Raw genomic sequence first — 16,705 nt, forward strand, 5'->3', positions numbered from 1 at the left:
ACACCATTTGCCGAGGCGTACGTACACCCACAATAACCAAAAACACACATTCAATCACACAAACACACACACACTCAGACACTCATTTCCTGAGAGATGAGTGTTCAGAGGATACAAGAAACGACAACAAGAGAAAGTAGAGCTGGAGGAGAGAGAGAGGGAAAGAGAGGGAGAGAGAAAGACATAGAGAGAAAGAAAGAGAGACACAGAGAGAAATATAGTGGGAGAGAAAGACAGATTATGAGAGAAAGAGAGAAAGAGAAACAGGAAAGAGAGAGAATGAGAAAGAAAAAGATACAGAGAGAGAAGGAGAGAAAGAGGGAGAGAGAGACAGAGAGACACAGAGAGAAAGAGAAAGAGAGAGGGTCTTTACAGCTTTCATGGTTTCATATTTCTCATATTTATCGATTAAGTTGCTTATTTATGAAGCAAAACTGAACATGACCGGATTGCCCCAGGGCTCTTCTCCACACATCCAGCAGAGGGCAGTGAACACACCTCACGCCAGGACGACGGCAAAAAATCGAGTTATTCCCTTTTAAAGATGCTCCACACAGCAGCCTGTATGTGCTACAGTTTCAAACACAGGTCTGTCCCTGTTGGTACCGGAAACATGCTGTTGTTGTGAAGCGTTCCTCTTGGTCTCACGGTACAGTAGATGCCTGGGAATCGATCCCTGCTGCTTTTAGATGTCGAAGACTGAGGTTTTATCCTCAAAGTTCTCTTTGCGCCTGTGTGCTGCAGCTCTCTGGCTGAGCATCATGAGGGGATGGGTGGCAGGGAGACGGGGATAGACAGACACATGGACACAGAGAGAGAACGAGAGAGCAGCAAAATTACCGTGAGGGCGAGAGAGAAGAGACAGTAAGAGAGAGAACACAAAGAGAGAGTGAGAGAGGTGGATGTCGAGGGGAAAAAGAGGACAGAAAGAGAGAGAGATATGGAAGATGAGACAGGGAGGGAGAGCTCTGAGAGGCAGAGAGAGGGAGCTGACGGGGGGGGGGAAGGAAATTGCCTCCACAGTTATCGAGAGTCCATTCAACCTCTGTGATAATCAGATATGTGTTTTGGCGCAGCATGGTACAGAGCATGGAGAAGGAGGGAAAGAGAGACACACACACAAACACACTCCAAGAGAGAGAGAGAGAGACATAGAGAGAGAGAGAGAGAGAGAGAGAGAGAGAGAGAGAGAGAGAGAGAGAGAGAGAGAGAGAGAGAGAGAGAGGCAGAGAGAGATAGATGGTTTTAAGACCACGTTTTCAAAACGGCGTTTCCTACAGGCGTGTCTTGTCTTCCCGTCTGTGTCTCCCTTCACTCTCATCGCTACATTCAGGCGTCCGTCTGTGATGGGCTGCCGACACAATATCTCATCACCAGCTCAAGTGCTCCCAACCAATCAGCGGTTCATCCATTTTCACATAAACCTCACCCCATCCTCTGTTCTAGAGTCATCATTGGTTTCTGTGTTTGTTAGTCAACTTGGTTCTGCGGTTGTTTAGTTTCTGAAGGCTATTCTTTGTCACTTGGGTTTTGATATTTGGAATAGGTAAGCTGATCATGGGCCTACACCACCATGGAGCAAACCTTTGTTACACCCAGGGTAAGGAACGGGTCCCACCTCATGGGTTTGGTATAAGGATGTTTATGGTTCGGTAGTTAGGACACTCTTGGATGGACGTAGAGACAGAGAGGGAGAGAGACATAGAGACAGACAGACAGAGGAGTGAGGGGGAGAGCGAGACTGGCCCGGTTATCAGGCAGAATCCCTCTCCAAACAGAGTGTGGAGGTAGTAGCAGCAGAGAGGCCGGAGGAATGAGATGAGCAGCGCGAACAGACGACTGAGACGTAACCTCATTTTCACATTATCTATATGCTAATGCCACAGCCTATCTGCTCCCTGTCACCAGACACAGCACCACACACTACAGCAGCCCGGGGGCTGCCCAGTCCACCTGGGGTTTGTCTCATGACGTGCAGATAAATGCGGGATACACAGACCTATTATGGGGTGTACCATAAGTGGTCAAGCGAACGTCCCTTTTTCACGTGTTGCGCAATGACAACATATTTTTCCATGTTGACCAACAGAGGGCGACATGCAACAAATATATTCAGGAGCCATTGGAGCCAACAACTTCCAGCCAGCCATCTGTATGGTGTTGACAGGTCACTGCTTTCATAGATTTACTCAATATTCACTCTCAATAGTCTTTCTCACAAATCATCTCGTACTGGCTTTAAGACCCTTCGACAGAGATGCCAGACAGCCAGTCACACATAGTAAATACAATCCATGTTCTGTGAGAGATTAAACAGGGTAGGATCTGACATGAAAATAGGAATTTGAACAATTCACGCTTTAGGTATTCCTCTCAATTGCAATCTCTCTCACTCTCAATGTCTCTCACTCTCAATCTCTCTCACTCTCAATGTCTCTCACTCTCAATCTCTCTCTCTCTCAATGTGTTTCCCTCCCTCCTCCACCATAGCTCCTAAACAAGCAGTCTTCTCGCTCTGCAGACACAGTTAGGAGTTGGTTTCCTGCTATGAACCGAGATTAGCGCTTTAATCAACACATCAGCCCAAGGCTAACGGGACATCTGGATGGAAATCTGGATTGAGATTACACCAGCCTCATCTCACACGTGTGTGTGTGAGTGTGTGTGTTAGTGACAAATGATGCAATTGGTCACAAAATAATGCTGCTTCCTCCTGTTTATCTCTCACGTTTATATAACTTTCTATTGTACATACACCGACACACACACACAACAACCCCCCATCCCGCCCTCACCCCCCAACTCCTCCCCTCCCTCCTTGGAAGTCACGCCCCCCCCCCCCCCCGCCCCCCTCTGAGAAACCAGTTTACGGTTTGAAAGAGTACTCAGGAAAGGTGGCATTGTCTGCAAGATGACAGCTCTTTTATTCGGAGAAGGAATGCAAAGCATGTGAATGCAGAGCCTCCTGGTCCAGCCCCTGCCTGTGTCTCCTGTCTCTCACCAAAAAACTAGTTCTCACTCAGCTTCTGTGTGAAAGGATTTGCATCTCTTGACTTGTCAAGCAAAGCGAAAAGTACAGTGAGGGTGTGTGTGTGCCCACCCTATACAGTACACTTGAACAGCCAGATCTTCTGGCATCTACATTGTAACAGTACACTCACAAAGCTCACAGAAGGAAGCACACCTTGAGCTGTCTCCACTCCTGTCACAGGACTGCAAGTTGAAACAAGGTGTCCCCAAACACTGAGGTGACAGCATAGATGAAGTGAACCTCCCTGGTACAAGTCTGTAGCCCGTCCCTTCCACTCTCCAGGCATTTCTGTGGAATTATGGCTGAATCCGGCGGTTTACGCAAACACCTTGTTTTACAGCAAGCGCCTTGGCATCGTCTTTCGACATAAGTTGAAGCCTTTATCCAACCCTCCTTAGTCAACCCCCTGTTCCTCTACTCCTCCTCCCAAAAGGTTATCAGAACGATTACACACTATTTATTATTCAGTTCAGTGAAGACTCGGAATGCAGAAAGTTAAAATTATTATATTTTCAATTTTTGTTCTTGTGACACTCAACCCTCCTTACTTTTTACTTTTAACTTGATCCACAGGGAGAGGAGTAATTGCCTGTCAGATTCATTCCATGCAAGACAAGCTTTATGAATTCATCCTGTCGTGAGCTGTGTAGTGTTGAACCTACACTATTGGCAGTCAGAGGAGAAACACCCACATCAAATTCCTACTTCTTCAAGTTGAACTCTGACCTCTTCCTTCCTCTGTTAAATGTCAGTCGATAACAGCATTCTTCCACGTTGTGATTCCACGCTACAAAAAAGGGAGGCTGTGTTGCGTGTTAATTTACTTACCTACTTTACTTACTGTAAGTCGCTCTGGATAAGAGCATCTGCTGCTGCGTTTCGCCAGGAGGTCACCACCTTACTAAAGGGCATGACATTCGATCCTTCGAATGAAACGTGAACCTCACCATGTTTTTGATTATAAATAAATTGTGCATATCCTTTTGAATGCTTGGAATTCATACATTGGAGTTTGATGGGTATGACTAGATGTGTATATAACATGTGATGAGTGTGATGGCGGTAGGATGTAAAGGATTGTGGTCCTGAACGTGGAGGGGCAGAAACAGACAAAGCTGATTGGTTGTGACGTGGTCGTACAGACTATACTAGCTTAGAGAGGTTGTGAACCCTGCAGCAGTTAGCCACCAGGAGTAAGCCCCACAGCTGCAGAATCCACTCAGACAGAGCCAAAACGACCTATTATCATCATCCCCTACAATGGCCTTGACTACACACACAATCAGAGGAGGGCTGGAAGCAGGGGGGGTTGTGGGGGTGAGAGTCTTGCGTTCCCACAGGTGGTGTTGAGGGCTTATACAATGGGCAGCTAAAGTGGAAGGCCTTCTGTGTCCACTGTCCTTGTTGTGATCACTGTGAAATGTGATTTGACCACCTGGGAATAGCTACAGTAACTGTGCATGCTTTGTGTGTGTTTAGTTTGGTTTGTTTTGTGTTAGTGACAAGCTGGTTTTGTAGAAGTATAGCAGTAAAGCTGGAGTCACACCAACAATCTCGCTGTAAAGGGCCGAATGTAGCTGCCCGGTGATTGGCTCTTCGGCGTTCCAGTCTTTGAGGCGCTGATTCAAACGCGTCCACACGTAGAACCTGACTGAGAAGGAATGAGACTGAACATCAGTCTCCAGATCTGAGAAGATCTGTTCTGAATCTCAGATGTGTCATGTCCTGAGAGACTGATAAGATCCAGATGAGATGAGATGAGTCCAGATCGTCTGCGTGACTCAACCTCAAGACCTTCATGTGGTGTGTTGTTCCTGTGTACTTGAATTTTAGACATTGTGTTTTGTGGACATCATTGGTTCTCATCAACTTCAATTAAGGACGCCTTGACAACAGTACATTTACGCATCAGAATATGTTCTTCTTTTCAGAGTTAGTTTTTCCCTTTGGCAAACATTGTTACGGAGCAATTTAAGCCATGCCATGTTTTAGCTCTAAAAATACAACTCAAAAACATATTTTTGAATTGACATCAGGCTGTGTCCAAAGGCTGTTTTGTGTACAGGTCTGGATCTGTCTCTCTGTCCCCACAGACAGCACCTCTGATCATCCAAACTTCAACCGGATCTAAAAATGGTTTTTCTTCACAAAGGTTTTCCCTTGTTGACAGGCCTCTCTGCATCTCACACTCACCACACACCGACAAGAAGGCCGGCCACATTCTGCATCCATCTGTGGTAGCCTCACTCTGGCCCAGTTTAATTCACTATAGAGAATTATCTGTTCTTATTTTCTCTTGCTTGTTCCTTCCTAGAATTGATTAGTTAAATAGTTTATACAACATGCAGGTAGATGTAAGCAGTGTCCCCACACACATGTACCTACCAACACACCTGTACCAAACTATACCTACACACCTGTACCAAACTATACCTACACACCTGTACCAAACTATACCTACACACCTGTACCAAACTATACCTACACACCTGTACCAAACTATACTTACAGACCTGTACCAAACTATACCTACACACCTCTACCAAACTATACCTACAGACTTTTACCAAACTATACATACAGACCTGTACCAAACTATACCTACACACCTCTACCAAACTATACCTACACACTTGTACCAAAATACACCTATTCACCTGTACCAAACTACACACCTGTACCAAACTAGTTCTGAGAACTATCTGTGTTTTTTCCACATATCTGTCTATGCTATTCTTCTACGTCAACCGAGGGCATAGCAAAGGGCTTGTTTAGATAAGCCACTGTGTGCCATGTGAAGTTAGAATGATGCTAGCATGGCCACCATACACCTCAATCAGATAAGCTAAAGTTGTGTGACTATCTTTCCAATCCTCCGACTTTCCAGAGAGCTTCAATCAGGCAAACTCTCCGACCAATATGCTGCCAATCCACAGTGACAGCTGTTCCCTGATTGGGAACACTTAGAGATTAGGAGGTTGACTGAGTTAAGAGGCGTGATGCATCCTGCATCCTGCCACTGCTACTAAACAATCTTTCTGATGCTCTCTCCTCCTGGTTCTAGATCTTTCTAGATCTTTCTTTCTCACACAAACACACTTTATCTCTCTATCTCTACATCATTTTCTGGTTTTTAGTTTTAATGCCAGTGCCCAAACAGTGTGACCAACAATCATTTATGATAGGATTTTGTTGTTGGGCTGCATACTGTATAATACTCACAGTTTGTAAATCTGTATAAATATTCATATTAAATACAAATCCTCTAGAGGATAAATAATGTGGCTGTAATTTGATAGCTCCATAATGAGAAATATTACTTTTTTGCAGACATTTTTGAATTGGAATGATTTGGCAGTTCATGTTGTCTATATTACTGTGTATATCCATGTCACTGTATATACTATGTCTTTGTTACTATAAAATGAAAACTGATCACAGTTATAAAAGCAAGCACACTTAACATTTTTATCCATGTATCCCATATATGCTCTTTTAAAATAATTTACTGGCATTTACTCCTTTCTCATTTCACATTAACACTAATGTGGGATTAAAATAATCTGATGTCTGAATCTGATATATTCCAACTCTCTGCTCAGTGTTTTCATCAGTCAGTTTGCGTGTGTATGTCAGTGATGTCATTTCCTCTTCAGTGAGAATACAACTGTCAAATTTTACTATGCAGGAAGCAATGTAGTGCTAACTACCTCCAAGATGAAGTAATGTGTAGAGCAAAAGTACAATTTATAATGGGATGATGATTGATGAATTAACTACATGTACAGTATCCAAGAGCAGTTATTAGCATGCAGATAGGTTGAGACAATTTCTGACAAAGATGTTGTTTTGTACATTTAATTCATGTCATTTCCATGGAAGTTATCCACATCTCACTTACAAGGAATTACATTTACAGACATATACTGATCTGACTGAAAGATATAGTACTCTGCCTAGCCTACCTCTCAATAATAAACAAACGGACACACACAGACACACTCAGCCCAGGGGCTTGTGCTCTGGCCCCAAAAATGGGATGTGAACCAGAACTGGCCCCCTGAGGACTTCAAAGCTGATTGGCTGCCATCAGGGGGTTATTTGCATAATGTGGGTGTGTCCTGAGCCCGAGTCAGGGTGAATGGCTTGTTCAGTTCAGATAGCAACTAGACAGAGCACGAGCAGAGACCTGCGCTCATCAACACACACGCACACAATGCCTCTGCTGCTTTGGTTTATATCGTCCTTGCTATAGGCACAGAAGTTGGACGAGGATAAAATCATGTTCAACAAAAGAAACCCCAGCCTTGGCAAAATAGGAGCAATATGGGTAAGTGATATTTGTGTTTAATCATTTCTGGAGATTGGACAGCGAATGTTTTTTTGTAAAGATGCTGGAAAGATGAATGTGCTACTAAGGGATGTGCTGTTTCACCACAAAAGCAGTCATTGATTTAGATATCCCTTGACTGTCTTGTTTTTTCCTATTTCTTCTCTTTTATTCTGTCAAAGATAGATGAAAAAATGTAGAGAAAGATTTCTCAAACCATATTTAATGAAAAATAATAAATTCCCTTATAGTCCCCTTATTTGAAGTTTGTAAGTCTTCATTGTTTTAGTTAACAAGTACACCAAGGGACTTTTCATACTGTTATTGACTTTGTTTGACACTGTTTTTTTGTGGAAATAGAATGAAGCATGTGTTTATAATTGAACATCGTTTGCAAAAATGTTTTCCTTTTATTTTATAAAACAGTAATATCTTTCATTATTATTTATTTCAGGGATTGTGCATTCTCCTGCTTTACACCAGCCCTCTCTCCTGTTTTGCCAATTTCAGCCAAGCGAAAGAGCTCCTCTATAAAATAAAGGAAGTATTACCCAGGGGGACTCTCATAGGGGCTGTCGGCAGGGACTTAAACTTGGATTTCAACGTTGATCCCCCACTTTTATTCAATCTGCCACAAAAGATGAACAGTGAGCAGTACGTCCATCTGAACAGCACCACAGGGGAGCTGTATACATCTGGCACGGAGATCGACAGGGAGGCTCTGTGTCCGGACTCGGGCCCAGGACGCTACGCTGCGGACTGTATCCTGGCCCTCGACGTGTTCGTCCTCCCTCAGCAGCACTTTCAGCTGGTCAAGGTCAAAATCCTGGTGGAGGATGTCAACGACAACCGGCCCCGTTTCCCGGTGGACGAGATCCGTGTGTCGGTCCCGGAGAACGCCCCGGTGAACTCGCGCTACGCCGTGGAGCAGTCGGCCGTGGACCCGGACCTGGGGCTCCACGGGGTTCAGACCTACTGGCTGGTCAACGACTTTGGCGTGTTCACGCTGGACGTGGAGGAGAACGAGGGCGGCGAGCTGACCCCCTTCCTCATCGTGACGGAGGAGCTGGACAGGGAGACGCAGGGCGAGTACGTGACGGACATCATCGCCGAGGACGGCGGCAGCCCGCCTCTCCTGGGCATGGCCGCGCTCCGCATCGTCATCGGCGACGTCAACGACAACTGCCCCCAGTTCACCGAGTCCCAAGTCAACGTCACCGTGTTCGGGAACGCCACCAAAGGGACGCCGCTGACACGCCTCCATGCGTTCGATCCCGACCTGGGCGCCAACGCCGCCGTCACCTACGCCTACAGCGACCGCGTGCCCGGGGATACGAGGACCCTGTTCCATCTGGACGTGGCCACGGGGGTCGTCAGGCTGGCGGGGAAGATCGACGCCAGCACCGGGAAGTTCTACAAGCTCTCCGTCCTCGCCAAGGGCCCCGGCTGCATCCCTGCCGTCGCCACGGTGACCATCCACGTGGTCCGGGTGGCGACGGGACCCCCGGTGGTCGTGCCGCGCTACATCGCGGCGGAAAAAGACGGCGTGGTGTCCGTGAAAGAGTCGGAGCCGCCCTTCACACCCATCGCGTTCTTCACAGTGAAGAACGCGGAGCAGAGGCAGAAGGTGGACTGCCACCTGGAGGGCTCGGGCCCATTCAGACTGAGCCCCTACAAGCTGTTCAAGAACGAGTACCTCCTGGAGACCACGGAGGCCCTGGACTATGAACAGAGACGGGACTACGAGTTGACCGTGGTGGCTAAGAACTCCCGCGGCCTGGTCATCAAGACCTCGGTCCGCGTGCGGGTCCTGGATGAAAACGACAACGCTCCGGTGTTCCAGCAGGGTCTGGTGGAGGTGTCGGTGGAGGAGAACAACCCGCCCAACACCTTCCTTACCCAGCTGCAGGCGAGCGACCAGGACAGCGAGGCCCGCGGCGAGGTCATCTACCTCCTGGGCTCGGACGCTCCCTCCATCTTCCTGGTGGACCGGGCGACCGGCGTTTTAACGGTGACCACGTCCCTCGACCGGGAGGAGAAGGAGAAGTACCGCTTCACGGTGCGGGCGGTGGACCGAGGGGCTCCCAGGAGGGAGTCCATCGCCACGGTGATCATCACCGTGCAGGACCGCAACGACAACAGCCCGCGCTTCATCAACAAGGACTTCACCTTCTTCGTGCCGGAGAACTTCCCCGGGTTCGGGGAGATCGGCGTCCTGTCCGTGACGGACCCGGACGCGGGGGGAGAACGGCTGGGTGGCGCTGTCCATCCTCAACGGCAGCGACGTCTTCGTCATCGACACGGGCCGCGCCGCCCTGAGGGCGAGGACGCCGCTGGACCGCGAGCAGCAGGGCACCTACTACCTGTGGATCGAGGCGGCGGACGGGGGCGAGCCCTCCCTCTCCTGCGTCGCCATGGTGACGGTGCTCCTCCTGGACGTGAACGACAACCCCCCCGTCGTCCTGTTCCCCCAGTCCAACCAGTCGTACATGCTGGTGCTGCCCAGCACGCTGCCCGGCACTTCCATCACCGAGGTGTACGCCGTGGACAAGGACACGGGCATGAACGCCGTCATCGCCTACAGCATCATCAGGAGGAAAGGAGGTGAGCCGGGCTCGTTCGACATCGACCCGGACACAGGAAACATCACCCTGAGGAGGGAGCTGAGCGACCGCGGCCTCTACAGCCTCCTGGTGAAGGTCAGCGACCACGGGCAGCCCGAGCCTCTCCACTCCACGGTCGTGGTCAACCTGTTTGTCAACGAAACGGTCAGCAACGAGAGCTACGTCCAGAGCCTGCTGACCAGGGAGTCGGAGATCGAGGTGGAGGAGAAGCCGTGGTTCGTGGGCCAGCTCACCGAGAGGCAGGACAGGACGGAGACGTTCCCGTGCCTCCCGCTCCTCATCGCCCTGGCGACCACCTGCCTGGGACTGTTCTCCATGGTGGTCATGTTGCTGTCGTACATCTGCTGCAGCAAGCTGAAGAAGCACCGCAAGAAGCAGAGGGAAGTGAGGATCCCTCTGAAGATGAACGGGGATATCCACGCGGTGGACAGAAAACTCATGGAGATCTCAAACATTTGACTTGATCCGCATTGACTCTGTTTACAATGTTTACACAACCTGTTTACAATATTCAATATTCATATGTGTGTGAGTTTTAGTCCTCAACAGATCACATCAGTCCACTCCAGTCCAAAATACTTTTGTGTATATAATGTACATATGTTTACATAAAATGTTTTATAAATTTATACAAAAAACTCTAAAATAGTCCTGAGAAGGTACCGAAAGAATTATGACCCCCTAATACTGCCTAAGAAAATATAGTTTGGTTACAAAAATAAAGATATAAGATAAAATATTGAGGTGATAGGAGATTTGGATGTTGATAGTAAATATGCCGGTATTCTATTCATTTTCGTCAAGTTGATTTGCTTGACAATACCTACCAATCCCAGTTACAAACATGAGTCTCTCACTTTGCTTTGTCAATGTCTCTCTCTCTTCTCTCTCTCTCTCTCTCTCTCTCTCTCTCTCTCTCTCTCTCTCTCTCTCTCTCTCTCTCTCTCTCTCTCTCTCTCTCTCTCTCTCTCTCTCTCTCTCTCTCTCTCTCTCTCTCTCTCTCTCTCTCTCTCCCTCTCTCACAGTTGAAAGGGTTCTCAGCTGTGTTGACTTTCATTGTTGTCTGCAGGTCTTGGTGTGGTATGAACCTGATAATGCCATTTTTTTCAAAATAGGGTCATTTGAATCCGTCATTTGAATCTGAATAATTTTTCACAATATTATTTTTTTTAATAGGGTCATTTGAATCAGTCATTTGAATCTGAATAATTTTTCACAATATTTTTTTTTTACGTGTGCAATTTTACTTTGTAATGAGATTCCAAAATGCAGCATCCCAGCATTCCTCCATTCTTACCTTCAACCTATATAACACACACCTAAACCTATACAACACACACTTAAAGCTCAACCTGTTCGTCCAAATACTCCTACCCTCTGTAAAGAAAACTAATTGATTATGACTATGATTAAAAGGTGCTTTATTTTTAATATTACATGGATTTTTTTCTTCTGGATTTACTGGACTTCCAATAATGGAGGATTATTCTTACAGGACGCCGCTGTTATGTCACCGTGGTAACCTACGAATGCATTTTATGCAATACTATATTCAACATCTTACATGTAGCTACGGCTGTTGCCTGTGGGAACGCTAATGAAGGGTTGTAGTTCTGAGGTACAACCATTACTCCACTCACCCAACTCCATCTAACAATACTATAGTAATTGTCTGTGTGTGTGTGTGTGTGTGTGTAGAGAGAGAGAGAGAGAGAGAGAGAGAGAGAGAGAGAGAGAGAGAGAGAGAGAGAGAGAGAGAGAGAGAGAGAGAGAGAGAGAGAAAAAGAGTGAAAAAGAGTGAAAAAGAGTGAAAAAGAGAAACAGTGAGAGAGAGAGAGAGAGAGAGAGAGAGAGAGAGAGAGAGAGAGAGAGAGAGAGAGAGAGAGAGAGAGAGAGAGAGAGAGAGAGAGAGAGAGAGAGAGAGAGAGAGAGAGAGAGAGAGAGAGAGAGAGAGAGAGAGAGAGAGAAAGAGCATCAAAACAATGTTCAATGTTTGAAGATCAAATGAATGACTATTGTTAATGGAACTCACCTGTGAAGATTAGGAACAAATTGATTTCAACATAACTCGGCCTGACGAAGAACAACATTTCCTGTAAAGACAAGCAGAGTGCAAGGCTCCTGCCAAGTCACGCAATCATTTGTGAAGGAAATTGGGCAACACTTTAGATTCAGGTTAAATCAACCACCATGTATACTTAAAAACACCATAGTAAAACTTTGTAGGAACATGGGTCAACATGCAATTAAGTAGGATTAAGAGTTGGCACTCTTCCACCAAGTTTGCTGTAATTATTTGCACTGCTGAGGCATAATGAAGTGTAGCTACAAAGAAATTCTTATGTAAGTATAGAGTTGTTACTTTCGATACTGCCAAGTAGTTACTTGGTAGTCAATTGCTGGAAGTTTCTAGCATCCCACTACTCTTAGTATTTGTGTTACGTTCTTGTGGAATCCCATGAGCTACGATGCATCTGCTTGTTGACTGTTTTCAGTTTGATCTCTTGGACCTTCACAAATATTGTCCTTTATCACTTTACAAAATAGGTGAGGGACTAGGCATTCAGTTAAAAGGCAATAATTTGAGGATATTTTTGCTATCCTTTTTTATCAATCTTCCCTTTCTCATGCTCTTCTGGATCTACATGTTAATCCAACATGTCAGTTATTTGAATTCAACACTTTGTAATTCCATCCATTGACAACATTGACACTTGCAGCGTTAACAAGTATTACTTAAAAGCCAAAATGCTTGAACTGAGGAATGGAGAGTTTGACCAGGATAGGAAGTTCCCCGGCTTTCTATCACCACCGAATTCAGCATCACTGTCCAGCATTCGTGAAGCTTTAGTCACGGCTAGGTGCTGCTGTTTCGGTCCTCAATGCAAACCTGTCTAGGAACGACTCAAACAAAAGAACCCAGAGAACAAACAAATCAGCAGAAACCACGAGATTAGCATTCCTCTGTTGCCTTGTGCCACTTCATGGTGCTCCAGGTAGTGTTTAGCCCCGCCTAGACGGGTTCACTCACACTGCTGCAGAGTTTAGCAAACATGTACAGTGAGAGGGTCATGACACGCAGGCTGTCAGCTAGGACACAACACCAGCCAATCACTACTCACAGGGCCGTAGCACTGACCAATCGCAATTACCCAACTCAATAAGTAGCTTACTGTTATCCCTGCAGGTGTGTGGCATCAGCCAATGTGACATTGCTGCCATTTGGTTCAGAGACGAGTCTTGAATGATTTCCATATGAGCAGATACTAACATTCATTGGTTGTGTTGAAAAGACAGATTGTTCTGGGGTAGAGTGTGATTTTGGGTGGCTTTTATTGTGTAGCATTTTGGTCAAGTTCAACTTTCAACTTTCCTAGCAGTATGTGGCTGATTGTTGTGAACGTACCAGGATGAACATGTTTCCAGAAGGCCTGCAGATCCTCCACTCAGGTCTTCTTCTGGTCACCGAGGTCATGTCTGTTGGATTAATTGTGTTTTTTGAGCGCTGCAAAATGTCTTTGTGACACAAAACACATGTTCATATAATGTTCGAATTTCTGGGACATTACACATTTACATCTGTTTTCACACAGTTACTGGCCAAATAATTAGTACACATGCTGAATTACAATGATAACAATTCAATTTTACTTACTGACAATATGGACTGTTCTTCTCAGTTGGTGCTACATTAGACACACATTGGGTCAACTGGGACCAAAGCAAACAGTAACACAAACCTTTTGGCAACAAAGCTTTAATCGCAGCTGTTACTTTGACGGATAATGAATCTGTTTGGAATAACAAACACTGATTCTGATTAATACAAGTGAAAATGTAGAGGTGTATGGAATATGTCTTGAAATAGATGTGGAACCATTGCAGGCATTACAATATAGTTTGGTGTTTAAGCTGTGTCATTCATTGCTCTTGGTATTCACCCCTGCTTTGTTTCTACCCTCACATGCTTCGAGTTTAGTTTTACCCTTGCAATGTTCAATCTGATCACATCAAAGCATTTTGTGTGGAGTTTTGTTCCTGATGAATCCTATCTGATTTGCATTGCACCGATGCTGAACGAGATTTGCAATGTGTAATATGATGCTGTTTGAACATGTTCACAGGTTTTGGTTCTGGGAATGTAGATTCAAATCTTAGCTGGTGGTGCGGTGAACTGGATTTTACTGTCAAAAACACAAACTAAGGTCTGGTTGCTTCAGCTCCCAGGCTGGTATCCTGCCTCACGGTGGGAGGGATTGAGGTCGAGTGTCAGAAATGCTTTACCGGTGTTTAACCCACACATACACTCTCCCTCATTCACACTCTCACTCAAGCAGACCCACATTTACATTTACATTTAGTCATTTAGCAGACGCTCTTATCCAGAGCGACTTACACTCTCACACACACACACTCACACACACACACTCACACATACACGCACACAGTCGCACACACACTATCACTCACACACACCTTCTCCTTACATCGTAACCAGCTGGGAAGGTCACCTAGACCAAGACAGCTTTTCCACATGGCTGATCATCACCTAGTAATCCTTGTCTTTAATTATGCTGGAATCACATGCACACTCTGGCATCACACACAAACTGGGATCACACACACACACACACTGTTGTCTCACACACGCTGGGCCAGAGAGGGGATGGAAGTCGTGTGTGTGCCAATCTGGACATTGGTGCCCTTTGCACCCCATGTGACCCCCTGGACTTGAGATCCTGCGCTGATCTCTGATCGCTGAACTCTAAACCAGATCTAGTCCCTGGCGTCTGGAGGAACGGGGCCTCTAAGCTCTCTCTGTGGACGCGCTGCTTCTCCTTCAGATTAGGAAGGATTTCCTACAGATCTTGGCGCCTCGGAAGTTAGAGGGCGAAACTGGGTTTACGAAAGAATGTTTACCCATGTATTAGTGTGTGTGTGTGTAACACTTTGCAAACCAGCCTAACCCTTACACCTTGAACGACCCAACCCACCCCTGACCCCCTGTCTTGCTTCCTCTCTCCCTCTCAGTCCATCACTCTCTCTCTCTCGCTCTCTCTCTCTTTCTCTATCTCTGGAAAGTCGATCTGAAATTACAGTGCATTATTAATGGCGCAGACAGCTAGTAATTACTATCAGTCCTGGGCCTATCCCATTTCCAGATTGGCTTTATTGTAACGCCTCAACCTCGAATTCAAACAAATGCTGTCCCATTGAGGGAGTGTGGGTCTCTGGTTACAGCCGGCCTAGTGAATGGAGTGGGACTACAGTTTCTAGAGGTTATGACATTGAATACTCCTCGCCCTCCCCCCTCCCCCCATCCTACACCACCCCTCACACCATCCTACACCGCCCCCCTCGCTCCTGCTCCAACCACTTCAATAATGCATCTCAATATTATTCTCCCTCTGAAAATCTCTGCCTTTGATCTAAAAGGTCTTTGAATGGCTGTGATGCAACAGAATATAATCCAGTCCCAGTCCCTTTTCATCCCCTTGTCTGGATTAGGTTACAGATCTCTTGTATTGCGCCCTCGACCCCACCCGTCCAGATTTCCCTTGACTTCAACTTCTGGAAAAGAAGAGATGCTGACTGGTGGTCAATGTGATCACTTTTCAGGTCTGCGAACAACTGTAGATCCCTGTCTTTCAAATTTAAATTCACAACATCCAATCCTGATTGATGAATTGGATACATATTTCATATATATTATAATTTTTAACACAGTTAAACAAGATCATCACATAGAGGAGCCTACATCCTTGAACATCCCACATCATGATCCCACGTAAAAGCAGGACACATTACATGAACATCAGGTCCAGTGGTTCATTGTCTGGGGCTTTAAATCGTTTCCCAGCACTCTCTCCTACTGTCCCTCTCCTCTAACTGTCCCTCACTCTCTAATCCCCTGGTGAGAGTGCACCACCTCCCGCCGCCCAGGTCAGCCCGGCCCAGATCCCCTTAAGCCCTTGTCGTAGCTGCACACCATGCTGGAACCCCCGCCCCACCCTGGTGCATTAGCCCACCCCTCCCCTCACCCCGCCCCTCGCCCCGCCCCTCAGCCCAGCGGACACACCAAGCTCAGTCCCAGCCTGACCCACTTCACAAAAGGCATTGTGTCTCTGACATGGTCTGGTGCTGGCCCAGAGACAGAGGGCTCCATTGTTCGTCAGTCAGGTCACATGACAGGATCTGTTTAAGTGACGTGATGTGTGTGTTTGATCACGCGTGAGAGGGGCAGAGCGTGAGGGTGTCTGAGGGGGGACAGTGTGAGGAGTGTTGTGTATTGATCTGACTGGGTCTATTTACTGAAGTGAGGATCATGTTGATGGGGAACTCTTTCTCATACTGTGCTCCGCTAATCCAATCAAATTCAGAGAGGGGGTTTCCAAGACAGCAATCAAACAATATTCATCCTGTGTGACAGGAAAATTATTTTATCCAAAGCAGGTTTGGTGTTTTATACCAGTGAGGTCCTATAGGATGGTAGAGCACAGGGTTCTAGACTTCAGAAGTGTGATGGACATTTCCAAAGCTATAATTCTGTTTGTTCACTCAGGGACAGTGTTAAGGTTGGTGTTGGGGTTACAATTGTCACTAACCCTGACCCCAACACACCCTAGCTACAAAATACTGTATTATGCTGTACTATAGATAATTGGCATTAATCATCAGTGCCAAAAAATAACAAATTCACTTCCTCAGTGTCTGTCTGAA

General features: G+C 46.3%; 1 protein-coding gene across 1 annotated transcript in view; it reads left to right on the forward strand.

Moving 5' to 3' along the window:
• The window catches only part of LOC136966446 (protocadherin-20-like), a 12,770-nt gene extending 1,909 nt beyond the window's left edge, over positions 1–10,861 (forward strand). Inside the window, 2 exon segments of the mRNA XM_067260953.1 lie at positions 7,872–9,600; positions 9,602–10,861. Coding sequence (XP_067117054.1) covers positions 7,872–9,600; positions 9,602–10,444 — 2,572 coding nt within the window. The 3' untranslated portion in view covers positions 10,445–10,861.
• The last annotated feature ends 5,844 nt before the right edge of the window (positions 10,862–16,705 follow it).

The sequence above is a fragment of the Osmerus mordax genome, chromosome 22, assembly GCF_038355195.1.
Source record: "Osmerus mordax isolate fOsmMor3 chromosome 22, fOsmMor3.pri, whole genome shotgun sequence".
NCBI lineage: Eukaryota > Metazoa > Chordata > Actinopteri > Osmeriformes > Osmeridae > Osmerus > Osmerus mordax.